The 14071-nt window shown below is 43.7% G+C and overlaps 1 protein-coding gene across 1 annotated transcript; it reads left to right on the top strand.

The window, feature by feature from the left end:
• The first annotated feature begins 367 nt into the window (after positions 1-367).
• On the top strand, positions 368-11517 carry HRH4 (histamine receptor H4). The gene is made up of 3 exons (XM_065399617.1): positions 368-605; positions 7039-7205; positions 10729-11517. Exons 1-3 carry the CDS (start codon positions 368-370, stop codon positions 11515-11517), a joined length of 1194 nt encoding a protein of 397 aa, XP_065255689.1.
• The last annotated feature ends 2554 nt before the right edge of the window (positions 11518-14071 follow it).

Below are 14071 nucleotides of genomic sequence, written 5' to 3'. Positions count from 1 at the left end.
CCAGAGTCAAGGACTGGAGTGACCTACCAGATCACCAGTCCACACAACACCAGAGGGGAACGTCACACAGTCACTGCATTTTAAAACTAGCATTTGAAAACTCTACTTCCTGTTTACTGGTGCTACTTCTGCAGATTCATTTTTCAGGATATTTCAGCTATATGGACCATGCTTTTGAAAACAAGGAGGCTGTGCAAAATCTAGATTTACCAAGCATCAGAATCTTGCAATCATTTTTTTTTTACTTTATGAAATCATTTTGGATGCTCAATATTTGCTTTTCAGTATACAGTATCTTATTTTTTTTTAAATCTTCATTAACAGAAACAGTTACTGTATTGTTTCTTCAGAAAAGAGCCTGAAGTAGATGGGCAATATGTATGACAAATGTGCTGAAGAGCGAAACATGACTTCAATCACATCGGACTTGGATTCAAAATTTACATTGGTTGTAATGGTATTTCTGGGAATTCTTATGGGTTTGATAGCTCTTATTACAGTGCTTGGAAATGGCTTGGTCATCCTGGCTTTTTTGGTGAACAAAGATCTTCGGCATCGGAGTAATTATTTATTTCTTAATCTTGCTATTTCAGACTTTTTAGTGGGTAAGTTACAATAATGAAGCAAATGTAATATTCATTTTATAGTTTACGGCAAAGAAAGATTTATTTCATTATGTTGTTTCTCTTAAGCAAATTTCCTGAACATATAGCTAAGATCAGATAACGGGGTGGAAGCTGCATAAAGTACTTTAGCAGGCTATTAGTTCTCAGAAATGTATTAGAAAGAGAAACTGATCTTTTAGCAATGTGAAAGATGTTTGCTCCAGAAAAGAGAGCAACTATTCTATGTAGAATGGATGTGAAACCATTCCTGCCTAGGGGTTATTGTTTGTAACTGGTTTTAATTAACTTCCACTCATCTTTAAAACTTGGAATTTTTGCTTTTCATCATAGATTGTCAGATGGAGCACAGTATATGTTAACCAGTAGATCTTGTATATATTGCAAATTCCATTCAGTTTTTCTGTATTCGGTTGAAATTAACTAGTAGCCAAAAGTTTAAGAATTATGAGTTATTTTTTCCAGGAGTACATACACAACATCATTCCATTTACTGATTCAGCCAACTGACTAGCGCTAGGCAGTTTTTGCAAGTATTCTACTGTTCATCTCTGTATCTGGCTGCAGGCTTAAGGACATATGAAAAGAATAAATAATCAATTATTAATCATTTCAGCGGGTTGATGCTACACACACACACACACACACACACACACATATGCCCCTTTTAAAAAACTATGCTTGAAATAAATTAAAATTGATTGTTGGAATCCAAAATTATTCCACTATAGCATTTAAACAAATATGTAGAAGAGTTATCATTGGTAGAAGAGAATTAAATCATTGTAAACGCAGAACAATAGTTTTTAACAAGCGTTAATATTTCAAGAATGTTAAATATTTTTTGAAGGCACAACTGAATTTTCTGTCATTAACATATTTACATCCTGCTTATTTTACTTAAGCAATAACACAAGATCAGCAATGAAGTTCTGGGTGATTGTTGTATGCCTCAGGTGGTATTCAGAGGCATGAGGCTGAAGACCTAAGGCTACAGCCACAAAAAGGATATAAGCTCCTCGCTGCAATGCCTGTCTTTAGGTGTCCTGCTGCCCACTGGATCCTCAGCCCCGAGTTAGGTGTCTAGGCTCCCTATACAATGCACGGGGTGAGATGGGTGCCTAGGAATGGGATTCTCAGAAGCCAGCATTCTGAGCAAGAAACCACTTAAGCTAATGAGGAGTGAAATGCTGAAGAGAGGTGTGTGCTTTAAATTCCATCCCTCAAAGGGAATTAGGCACCTAAGTCTGGATCAGAGGCAGGCACCTAACTCCACTTGAGATTCACAGCTGTGAACCCCTCCTGGAGTTAGGCACCTAAACCAGGTCAGAGATTGAGAGAAACTCAGAATCTCAGAATGCTGTATAGCCCAGTGGTTAGGGCACAGAGGTAGGAAACTGAGGTTCAAGTCCTTGCTCTGAATCAGGCAGAGTAAGGATCTGAGTTGCAGTCTCCCATATCCCATGAGTGCTCTAACCACTGGCCTATTGTGTATAATTGAGGGTGATAGTTCCTCCTCTGTTTTGGACAGGGCCTGATGCAGTAGGCTTGCTTGTAGGCAGCCTCTCACACTGCCTACTGGATCAGGCCCCATAGGTGAGGTAGGCAGGGGAATGCAGTTTCAGGATCCCAACGTGGCTTAGGTGTGAGCTGGGCATCAGAACTTAGGTAGCTTTGCACATGCGTACCAGTAGAAATGTAGTTGCCATGGGGACTTTGCTCATGGAAACTTAGGCACCTCAGGAATTTAGGCACCTTAAATCCCTTTGTGGATCTAGACCAGGGGTTGGCAAACTTTTTGGCCGAGGGCCACATCTGGGTATGGAAATTGTATTGCAGGCCATGAATGCTCACGAAATTGGGGTTGGGGTGCAGGAGGGGGTGAGGGCTCTAGCTGTGGGTGCGGGCTCTGTGGTGGGGCCAGAAATGAGGAGTTCAGGGTACGGGGCTGGGGTGTGGGAGCGAGATCAGGGCTGGGGAAGGGGTGCAGGCTCTGGGCTTACCTCAAGCAGCTCCTGGAAGCAGCAGCATGTCCCCCCTCTGGCCAATGGGAGCTGCGGGGGTGGTGCTTGGGGTGGGGGCAGTGCACGGAGCCCCCTGGCTGCCCCTAAACATAGGACCCGGAGGGGGGACATGCTGCTGCTTCCAGGAGCCTCGGCACGCGTGTGTGGAGCGGCCTCCGACCCCGGTCCCCGGCTGGAGCGCGGGAGCAGGGCAAGCCCCAGACCCCGTTCCCCAGCAGGAGATAGAGGGCAGGATTAAACTGGCTGGAGGGTTGGATGTGGCCCCCGGGCCATAGTTTGCACACCCCTGATCTAGACCCTAGTGCTCTAGTGTACTGTACTGTACTGATAAGTAAAGGAGCCCTAGGAATGCACAGTTGCTGTAATACATTTTAAAAGGAACTAGTCTTTGCTCCTCAGAACATAACAGCATTAATGGGGATAATTTAAATGTTAGATTTAAGACATACACAATATATACTCCTATAATATGCACTGTTTGGGAAGGGGTGCATTTTCAGTGCTGGGAATTAGCTGAAGAGCTCCCATTAATGGGGTTCTGGTTCTGGTCCCACCCAGACTTCAGGCCCTGGAGCTATCAGGCTGGGAATGCTGTAGATAGTGTGTACTCAATCCACTGAAGAGCAGGGAACACTTCTCAGCTTTCAACAGTAACCCCACTGGCCATATAAGAAGCAGTGTTTATGGACTCCAAAGGAATGGTGGCTGAGATGGGAGGTTTCAGAGATAAGAATGGGAGCATGCTCATAAGTTGCTCATAAGTATTTCAGAGGGATTTAATGAGGCTTTATGCTGAGCCTCTGCCAGGAGTGAATTTCATCCCCCAAAGAATAATATAGGAGCAGTTCATGCCGTACAATTTGGCAGAGCTAATATTTGAACTACGTATTACAAACAGTATACAAATTATATGAACTATGTATGTCAAAATGTGTTGCCAACATTATCCATGCACAGAATAGAGATTGATGCTAACAGACAGTCATTATTAATGTAAATTAATCAAATGGTTCTGTATGCAAATTATAGAAGTTGACACGTACCAGCTGGATATTTATTAAGAGAGACTGTAAGGACCTTAATGTGAGTTGTGTGCAACTCACTGTTTCCAACAGTATTACCATGGTCTTGTATAGTAGCATGTGCTATTTCAAGGCAATTTATTTAATTTACTATGTGGTGGTAGCGTCCTACCGAAATATTATCCTTCAGGAATGCGACACACTGACAGGTATTGCAGCAAATTTATATGAGTTGTAGAGGAACCATATTAATAAAAGACTTTGCAAGCATTGTCCAGTGGGATCACCACACACACTGAAATATAGTTATAGGGCAGGAGGCAGAGTCAAAATATTTCTTTTTCAATTAATTAGAAAGCCCCCTAATTTTTAAAAAAGTAGGAGCCTAATGTTAGGTTCCTAAATCCATACAGCCACCTAAATAATTGGCCTACTTTTCAAAAGTGCTGAGCACCCAGCAGCTCTTACTGAGGTGAATGCTATTTTAGGTGAATAGGTGTATGTATGTGTAGGGTGATCTCAATGGGATTCATGTGGCCATTCAGCTCTTTTGAAATTCAGACCACTTATGATCATGCCTAAATATGATGTAGCAGCTTAGCTGTACAGTAACTCCTCGCTTAACGTTGTAGTTATGTTCCTTAAAAATGCGACTTATGATGTTGAGCAAATCCAATTTCCCCATAAGAATTAATGTAAATAGGAGGGGTTAGGTTCCAGGGAAATTTTTTTCACCAGACAAAAGACTATATATATATATATATATATATATACACACACACACACACACACACAGTATAAGTTTTAAACAAACAATTTAATACTGTACACAGCAATGATGATTGTGAAGCTTGGTGAGGTGGTGGAGTCAGAGGGTGGGATATTTCCCAGGGAATGCCTTGCTGCTAAATGATGAACTAGCACTTGGCTGAGCCCTCAAGGGTTAACACATTGTTGTTAATGTAGCCTCACACTCTACAAGGCAGCACAAATGGAGGGACTGGAGATAGCATGGCAGACAGAGACACACACAATGCGGGTGGGAAAGAGAGAGAGAGAGAGAGAGAGAGAGAGATGCGCATTGACCCTTTAAGTACGCTGACACCACTCTAAGTACATTGCCTTTTTAAGTAAATCAGCAAGTTGAGACAGCAGCTGCTGCTAGCAAGCTCCCTCCATCCTGAGCTCTGTTATGTCCCCCCTTTCTCTATGGAGATGGGGTAAGTGGGGTGCAGGAGCAGGGGGGTGGGGGACACCCTGACAGCACCCCACTTCCCCCCCCCCCCCCCGCACAGCAGGAGGCTCCCGGGAGCAGCTCCAAGGCAGAGGGTAGAAGCAGCACATTGCAGTGAGGGGAGGGAAAGCTGAACTGCCGGCAACTGATAGCCTGCTGGGCGGCTGTTGCACAGGGAACTTAGGGGAGTGGGGAGCTGATAGGGGGGCTGCCGGTCCACCCTGGTTCCAAGCCCCCACCAGCTAGCTCCAATGGGCTGCTCTTTCTGCAAGCAGTGGACAAAGCAGGTGGCTGCCAAACAATGTTATAAGGAGCATTGCGCAACTTTAAACGCGCGTGTTCCCTAATTGATCAGCAACGAAACAACATTAACTGGGATGACTTTAAGTGAGGAGTTACTGTAGCTCCCATTTTTGAAACTTTTGGTTTAAGAGATTAGAGAGGGCACCATCTTTTGAGTTGTCATAAATGTCCTGATGGGGGCACCTTGATTTTCAGCCAGTTCCCAAGATAGCCCTTTCTGCAGACCAGTGCTTTCCATTTTCCAGTGCAATGCAGTCATTAGTTCACTGAACCAAGAGAAGGAGACCCTCCTACTGAGCCATCTATACCACTCCAAGCAGTGCCCAATGCATGTTCCGAATATGTAGCACCTCTTTTCATCAGAATATTTAAGTCATTCCACTTTAGCCTTTAAAACCTTAGGTACCAGTCCTGCATCCTTTACCGATGGCCTTCCATCTAATTCTGGGACTGGCATAGAGGTGAAACCAAGAGTGTCCATGTTGATATCCAGGGCATTGGGCTCCACATTGACCACCCTCCCATCTGTATTTGCTGTTCCATAGCTCAGGCCTTCTGCACAGACCTTTTCTTCTCAGTGGTTGACAGTTTTTTCAGAGACTTTTGTTTCTAGGTTTAAGCAGAGAGCTCCAAGTCCCCTCAGGCTGCCTTAATGTTTCCTATTCTCCTTTCAAATTTCCTGTGGGCCTGAAATCTTCTGAGTCAGTAAGAAGTGTTAGAAACAGACAACTCACATCTTGTCCATCCTGTTTGCTAACTAAGGATGCGAGATTGCAAGTGAGGACACCATTTTCAAACTTACATGTGTAAAGATAGGTTCTTAACTCCATATCGAGACATCTAAATAAAAGTAACCTGATTTTTCAGAGGTCCTAAGCATCATCTAATCCCATTGAAGATGATGAGAATTACAGGTGTTCATCATCTTTGAAAAGTAGACTTAAGTGCCTACATGTGGTTTTAGGAACCTAAATTTAGGTTCAGCATGGGTGTTGAGATTGCTTCATGTGTGTTCCAGTCTAATACCTTATCAGCTCAGTGCCAAAAAGGGGATTATGATTAGTGGAAAATGCTAGGCTGAGTATGTATAGGAAACTATAAAATCTTTTTATCTTTTGTTGTTGGCTCCGTTCGCTGTTGCCAGCCAATGGGAGCTGCAGGAAGTGATGGGCCACAGGGACGTGCTGGCTGCCGCTTCCCGGAGCTCCCATTAAACAGGAACGGCGAACCACGGCCACTGGGAGCTGCGGGGGGCCATGCCTGCGGATGGTCAATGTCAGCACAATGTCTCGCGGCCCGCGATCAGATTACCCTGATGGGCTGTATGTGGCCTGCGGGCCACAGGTTGCCCACCACTGGCTAGCTACTCTTTCCTTTAAGTTGTGATCAAAGTCTGGCAAATACTAATAATAAGTGCTATATTATGCCTGCCAGAGAATTAACAGTGCATAAAAACATTGTGGAGATCAAGTGTAAGGAACCCATTAACTAATTTCATGAGAACACAAGAACTTCAATCTGTAAATTCCAATCTGACATTTTTTTAATTGGGTACCACAAAAATTGTTCTGTGTTCTTGTTAGTACACCTCTACCCCGATATAACGCGACCCGATATAACACGAATTCGGATATAACGCGGTAAAGCAGTGCTCCAGGGCGGCGGGGCTGCGCACTCCGGTGGATCAAAGCAAGTTCGATATAACACGGTTTCACCTATAACACGGTAAGATTTTTTGGCTTCCGAGGACAGCGTTATATCGAGGTAGAGGTGTACCATCTGCAGTCCTGACTATAACAACTTGATTGTTTATTTATGATTTTTCTCTATAGGTGCATTCTGTATCCCCCTGTATATCCCTTACATCCTGAGAGGCAAGTGGATGTTTGGAAGACTTCTTTGCAAACTCTGGCTAGTTGTAGACTATCTTATGTGCACAGCTTCAGCCTTTAGCATCGTCCTTATCAGCTATGATCGGTTCCTGTCAGTTACTAAAGCTGTGAGTAGAACATTCATAGTTAGCTTTGCATGTCTCATGATGTTTAGATGTAATTGTGTATTTATGATAATACTTAACACTTATATAACACTTTTCATCCATCGATTGGAAGGTACTTTACAAAGGTGGATAAGCATTATCCAACAAAGAATTTAAGTGACTCGTCCAAAGTCAATTAGTCAATGGCAGAATTGGAAATAGATTTCCAGACTCCCAGGCCAGTGACTTTGGCTAATCTAAATGATAGGTGGCACATGTAATAATGCCTATAGTTAAGGTTGCCTGACATTATAAGATCCTATTTTCATGTAACTTATAACTTTGCCAAACTTTTACCATCCAGGCTGAAGTTTTCTGTGTTGGCTGTCTTCCTCAGGGTGAATTTTTTTGCTGTTGTTGAAAGTTTCAGCTAACAGTTCAGCCATTTCTCAGAATAAGGATAGGGATAATACTTTGTTTTGACAATGATAAAAATTTTTTTGAGTGTTTCATTCAGAAGCTCTAGCTCCTCCGTTCATTGGAGCAGAGACTTGAAATTTGGTATGACGGTTGCCCTACTTTCAGGAGCATGTTTTTTGCTATTCCTGTGAAAATTGGTCCAACTTAAGAGCCTCTGAAAATCTGTTTGCACAGGCTCGGTAGAGAATTGTTAGTTTGGCAACTAAATTCTCTGACAATTCCATCTACAGTGAACATCTTGCAGGGGTGGAGCAGGTCTTTTACTGCAATTGCTGCATATGGATGCTAGGAGCTGCTGTGGCACTAGAGCTGAGAGTGGGGAGTCTGTCTCTCCTGTGCTCTCAATGAGGAGGAGGAAGCTGCTTGCCTAGCAGGCAGACTTGTGGAAAATCAGGCCTGGAGCAGTGGCAAGCGGGGAGGCTGGGACAAGGGCCAGGGAGAAGGTGGGGATGGGAGATTGGGCTGGAATGAGGAGCTTGGGGAATGAAGACCTGAAAGAGGGTGGTGATGGGGAGACAGGGCCTGAGATGAATGGAGGAAGGGGGAAAGTGAGACAAGGAGCTAAATGGAGGGTCAGGTGAGATTGGTATTGGGAAATGGAGCCAAGCAGGAGGCTGGAGTGAGTGGAAGTGTTGGATGAGGATCTAAGGGAGGGCAGGAGGACTGGACCAAGGACAGACTGGAGCGGCCAAGGACAGAAGGGTCTGTAACCACCTTAGTACATCTACCACCTGGAATAAAACCCATATTTCCTGAGTCTCAACATTTCTCTGCGGACAGCAAATGTCCGTGAAACCCACTGGCAAAGTGGATCTCACCTCCACCTAGTGTCTGGCCCATATGGAGGATGACAGCCTAATACTGATATCACTTACTGTGTTAGCTCAAGGGGCTCTGTGCTTTGGATCTAAAGGTTCCAACCCTTTTGATGACCCATGTGGGTGTCAATATAATGCCCCATGATGGAATTCTGTTTTTTTTCAGTTTGCTTTTTTAAAAACCTATGAAATTGCACACAAAAAAACCTATATTTAAAGAGCATTAAAGTTGCAGAATCTAGCCCTCAAAGTTAGGAGAAATGCATGTGTGCATATGCATTATGATACAACCTTTAATTATATGATCACAGGCTATTTTTTCTGCTGGATCTGTGCCTCATTCAATGCACAGTACGGCTGTTGCTCAGAAAAGGAATCAGGGTTGTGTAGTAAAGGAGGCTGTCTGCAGGACCTCTGTCTCATTTGTTGCAGAAGTTGAAAGGTGTGTACGTGGGGGAGGGATAGCTCAGTGGTTTGGCCTGCTAAACCCAGGGTTGTGAGTTCAATCCTTGAGGGGGCCACTTAGGGATCTGGGGCAAAAATCAGTACTTGGTCCTGCTAGTGAAGACAGGGGGCTGGACTGAAATTTAAAAAAAAAATGTGGGGGGGAGGGATAGCTCAGTGGTTTGAGCATTGGCCTGCTAAACCTAGGGTTGTGAGTTCAATCCTTGAGGGGGCCACTTAGGGATTTGGGGCAAAATCAGTACTTGGTCCTGCTAGTGAAGGCAGGGGGCTGGACTTGATGACCTTTCAAGGTCCCTTCCTGTTCTAGGAGATAAGACATCTCCATTAATTTAATTTACTATTTGCAGATCTGGGACAGGCAGGTGTAGGCCTGCCCAAAACCAAAGGCCCACACCTTCTGCTAAGAGGGAGGATTGGAAGGTGTGTAGTGAATGGGGCAGGTGATGGCAGGAATAGAAAGGAGGGTCTCCCAGTTAAGGCAGTTGAATGCTGTCCTGGGAACGTGGATTCTATCCCTGCCTCTGCCACAGAGCTCTACTGTGATACTAGGCAAGTCACTTACACCAGACTTTTCACAGGTGGTCACTTAACTGTGTATTCTTCACTGTCTGTGTCCCAAACTGAGATACCTGGGATCTGATTTGCAGAGTCCTGAGCACTCACAGCTATAGCTGAAGTCAATGGGAGCTGTACTTTGAACAAAGTATTATAAAATGGACGGTTCTCTGAAAAAAAAAATCTGTCCATAGGCACTTCGGACTGTGCACTCAAAATTGGATACTTTTGCCATTGTCTCTGTGCCTCAGCTCCCCATCTGTAAAATCGGAATAATAATACCATCTCACTTCCCAGGTGAAGAACTCAGATATTATAGTGATTAGCACCACAGACAAGCCCATAAGGAAATTACTAATTCTGTCTTCAGAGCAGGGTTTGAATAGTGTGCTGTAAATACGGCCTGGGGCCAGTCACTGAAAAATGAGGAAAAAAACCCCAAAATATTGAAAGCTGCTCATTCAGGAAGTATCATACATCCTGTGCACTGAGTGAGTTGGGGTCCTGTGGAAAAACTAGTTTGAGATAATGTAATTAAAGACTATGTCATAGTGCTTACACACAAGGGATCTGAATTGAGATTGCACTGGCAACTTTTTTTGCTGCTGGATACTTAAAAAAAATAAAATCTGGTAAGGCATAAAAACCTAAACAACTAAAGGAATCTGAGCGGCCATTTAAATGATAAAAAAAGCACCATAACACAACATCTGAATGATTAAATTTCCTTCCTTTAAGAAATATAAGGGGATCTGGGGGGGATACATTTTATTCTGTGGCAAAGAAAAACAAATATTCACATTTAGATACTATCTAGTCCTTGGAAGCAGTCATGGTTACTTTTCTATTACAATGGGAGTAACCCTCCACCCCCAACTCTTAGTTCACCTCTGAGATTCAATGTTTTCATGAATCAGAAGCTGACTCCTTGTTATTTCCTTATTGTAGTGGTGATGCCATCAAACCATTTCCTATTATTCATTCATTCCGGTGGGTGGTGTATCCATCTCAAATTTTCCACCAAATCTCAAGCATACAGTAGGCTATAGTGCTTGAGCCCAAGATTAATAAAGTTTTTCAGGGCTTTAACAGATGTTCTGGACATCTGGAGACCTACAGTACAAATATTATTCTTAATTTCCCAGAAGTTTTTACAAAGTACTTACACTAGTTATAAAAAGAACGCAATGTGTGACTGACATGGGGTCTTTTAATTTTACTTCTAGGTGACATATAGGATTCAACAGGGAACGATGTCAACGACTATTGTTAAGATGGTGGCAGTCTGGGTCTTTGCATTCTTAATCTATGGCCCTGCAATCCTCATTTGGGAACATGTGGTCGGCAAGAGCATCGTACCCGATGGAGAATGCCATGCTGAATTCTACTACAACTGGTACTTTCTCCTGTGTGCCTCAACCTTTGAGTTCTTCACACCTTGTATCTCTGTGGCCTATTTCAACATGCACATCTACCGGGATATACAAAAACGCAAGAGAAACAGGCTCCAGAGCACAGTCAGCATCCGCAAACAGGTGTCTGTACCTCCAACAGGAAACAGTGTCTTGATGGCTGACCATTGCTCTTTGAAGGAAGAAGTTTCTTCTCCTGATTCAGAAACAGAGGAGAGTCTTTCTACTACTTCCAGGACACAGGTGCAGTCACAGGTGACTGACAGTTCACATCAGTCCAGAGGCTATTCCATAGCCCCTGACAATGAGCAGTCAGTAGCCCTCAGACAGAAGACCAGGTCAAAATTGAACAGGGACAAAAAAATTGCTAAGTCACTTGCCATAATTGTCTGTGTCTTTGCCATTTGCTGGGCACCATATTCATTACTTATGATAATTCACGGAGCCTGCTGTGGAGAGTGTGTCAACAAATTCTTGTATGATATAACATTTTGGCTTTTGTGGCTTAATTCCTCTGTAAATCCTTTCCTCTACCCTCTCTGCCATGTTAGGTTTCGGAAGGCTTTCATGAAAATATTGTGCCCAAAAAGGTTTGTGATATAGCCACCAGCCCTGTCAGTCTCTTCTTAGAGAGCCAAACTAAAAGACTTACAACAGAAGCTCCTCCACCTTATTTTAGTTAAGCTTGTTCTGATCTCATCTTCAATAATATAGTAGATATGTTTGTTTCATAGATGGCATTAGTCAAGGATGCAATATGTAAATTTGCCAATAGTTTGATAATTTTCAGTGCATTAGTTTCCTTTTCTCTTGATAGTATCATGTTAAATTCAACAGCAACTTTTGCCTGATTGTGCACTATTCCTTTAATTTATGAATTTTATTCACAGGCACAGAGCAGGATCCCTTTCTTTTATTAATACCGTTTATTTAAAATTGGGACAACACAAGGCATATATTTTCAAAGGCCGCTACAGAAGTGTCCCTGGGAAAGAGACTGTGGCAGCAAAATTAAAGCAGGGCAAATGTTTTAGTCAGGTATAAGGATAGAGTGAAGTATAACCCTAACCCTAATAACGCAAGAGTTGTAAGAGATGCTGCTTCACGCCTCACTTGTCGCCTGGCTTTAGTTGATAAGAATGGAATGCTGATTAAGGAGAAACCTTGAGACAAGGTAGTGTCTGGAGGGAGTTTGTATAAACAAAGGATAACCATTAGCCGATTGATGTATGTCACGGGAAGGTATAAATGCTTGTCTTATGCTGCTTGTAGAGTGAAGATCTGCCTAAGGTCAGGGGGGCCCCCTCTCCGACCTCAGGCTTCCATTGCAGTTGCTCGCAATAAACTGTTTCTGACTTGTTGCTAACAAAGGCAGAGTGAGGACTGGTTTTCTTCCACTCTTTGGTGCCATGACTCGGATACAGTGGCAATCACTACGGACCGTTCCCCTTTGAACTCCAAGGCACCAGACAAGAGGTAAGAGACCTTTTGAAATCTCTAGTGGGGTTCGGAGGAGGGCTGCCTGTGGGGCCGTCTGTCCCTCTTGGGTTCACACCATGCGAACGTATTGTTTTTGCAACAAGGACAGATGCAAAGCGGTATTGAGGAGATTGCCACCTCACATAGGAAAAGGTTATGATAAGTCCGGACGTAAGGAATTAAGGTTATGGTTAAATGAGATGTATCCAGGTATGGGGGAAATGAATAAGACTGAGTGAATGAGTGACGAGTGAATGCCGGTGACCAGGGCTAAGACTTAAGCTGACTCCAACCGCCCCAGGGCTACCCCATGCGGGAGTTCTGAAAGCAAGGGGGGTCAGCCGAACCTTTTGACCCAGCGGAAGTTTTTCCTTGCCAAGTCTGCTGACCAGGTCTGGGACTTTCCCCAGAGTGTGAGAGAGCAAAAGTCTTCCCTTACTTATTCGCTGACCAGGTCTGGGACTTAAACTGACTCCAGCTGCCCCAGGGCTACCCCATGTGGGAGTTCTGAAAGCAAGGGGAGTCAGCGGAACCCCGTGACCCAGTGAACTTTCCCTGAGTGCCTGAAAAATGGGTAGTGGTGAGTCTAAGAATATTCCCACACCGCCGAAAGACACCCCTGCCTACTACATGTACGTGCATTATGGTCCTAGGACTTGTAAGCATCTAGATAACTGGAATTTTTATACGCATGATAATCCATCTAAACAGTTTCCACTAGAAGGTACCTTCGATTTAGATAAGATCATACATCTTAGAGGAGCTCTTGAATCACCAAAAATCCCTGACATACAGTGGGAACAATTTGTCTATTGGTGGGAAGAAGCCACAAAGAGACTCCATGGGTCTCAAGTGCGGAGTCTAAAGGACTCCCAGGAAAAGTTAAAAATCCAAGTGCAGGATTTAAAAACTAAATGCAAGACATCCAGATGTCCCTTTACCCAAACTACCTCATCAAATCCCTCTACCTCATCGACCCCCTCAGCTCCTTTGTATCCCCAATTAGTAAAGACTGGGAGTGAGGAGGAGACAGCCGAGGACATTGTGGATTTTTTCAACAGTGCTTCTCAGCGGGCTGTGCCTCCGGCAGGACGCGGGCAGCAGCTACCGCCAGCCCTCCCCCAGTACCTCGGGGCCGCATGCACAGGCTATGCCTTCTGAAGCGGTAGCACCATCATCACCACCACACATACCGGCTGATCAGACCGTTCATCCCGGAGAGGAAACCTCTCCTCCACCGCCCTATCCACTTCAGCACCTACACATTTTGGGTACAATATAACTAATAAGTTTTGATTGTACAAGGAATGAAGGATACAATTCATCATTGGGATGTGCCTAATTAGCACCATTCCCAGAGAACCAATTTAGCCTAATGATATAGGATTGTAATGACTGCTGTTTAACTAGGACAATATGAGCCTAAATTCCTCATAATGGACCAGTTTCCAAAGTATTAATGGAGTAAATTCTGAGCACAGGCATAAGTAGACCTAGCTGTCTAGAATTCAGTGTACGGCAGCTGCATCCCGTTACACTGGTATTAAGGCAGAAGTTGCCAAATAAATATTAAAAGAGGAAAAAAAGAAATATTAAATGTAAATTATAGTGAATATCCATTTTATTCTTTTATTGTTATTTAGAAGAGTATTCTGTCATTTGACATCATTGCAAATTC

Source organism: Emys orbicularis, chromosome 2 (genome assembly GCF_028017835.1).
Source record: "Emys orbicularis isolate rEmyOrb1 chromosome 2, rEmyOrb1.hap1, whole genome shotgun sequence".
NCBI classification, from domain to species: Eukaryota; Metazoa; Chordata; order Testudines; family Emydidae; genus Emys; species Emys orbicularis.
Note: the sequence above shows the minus strand (reverse complement) of the source record. Positions and strands in the feature narration are given on the sequence as shown.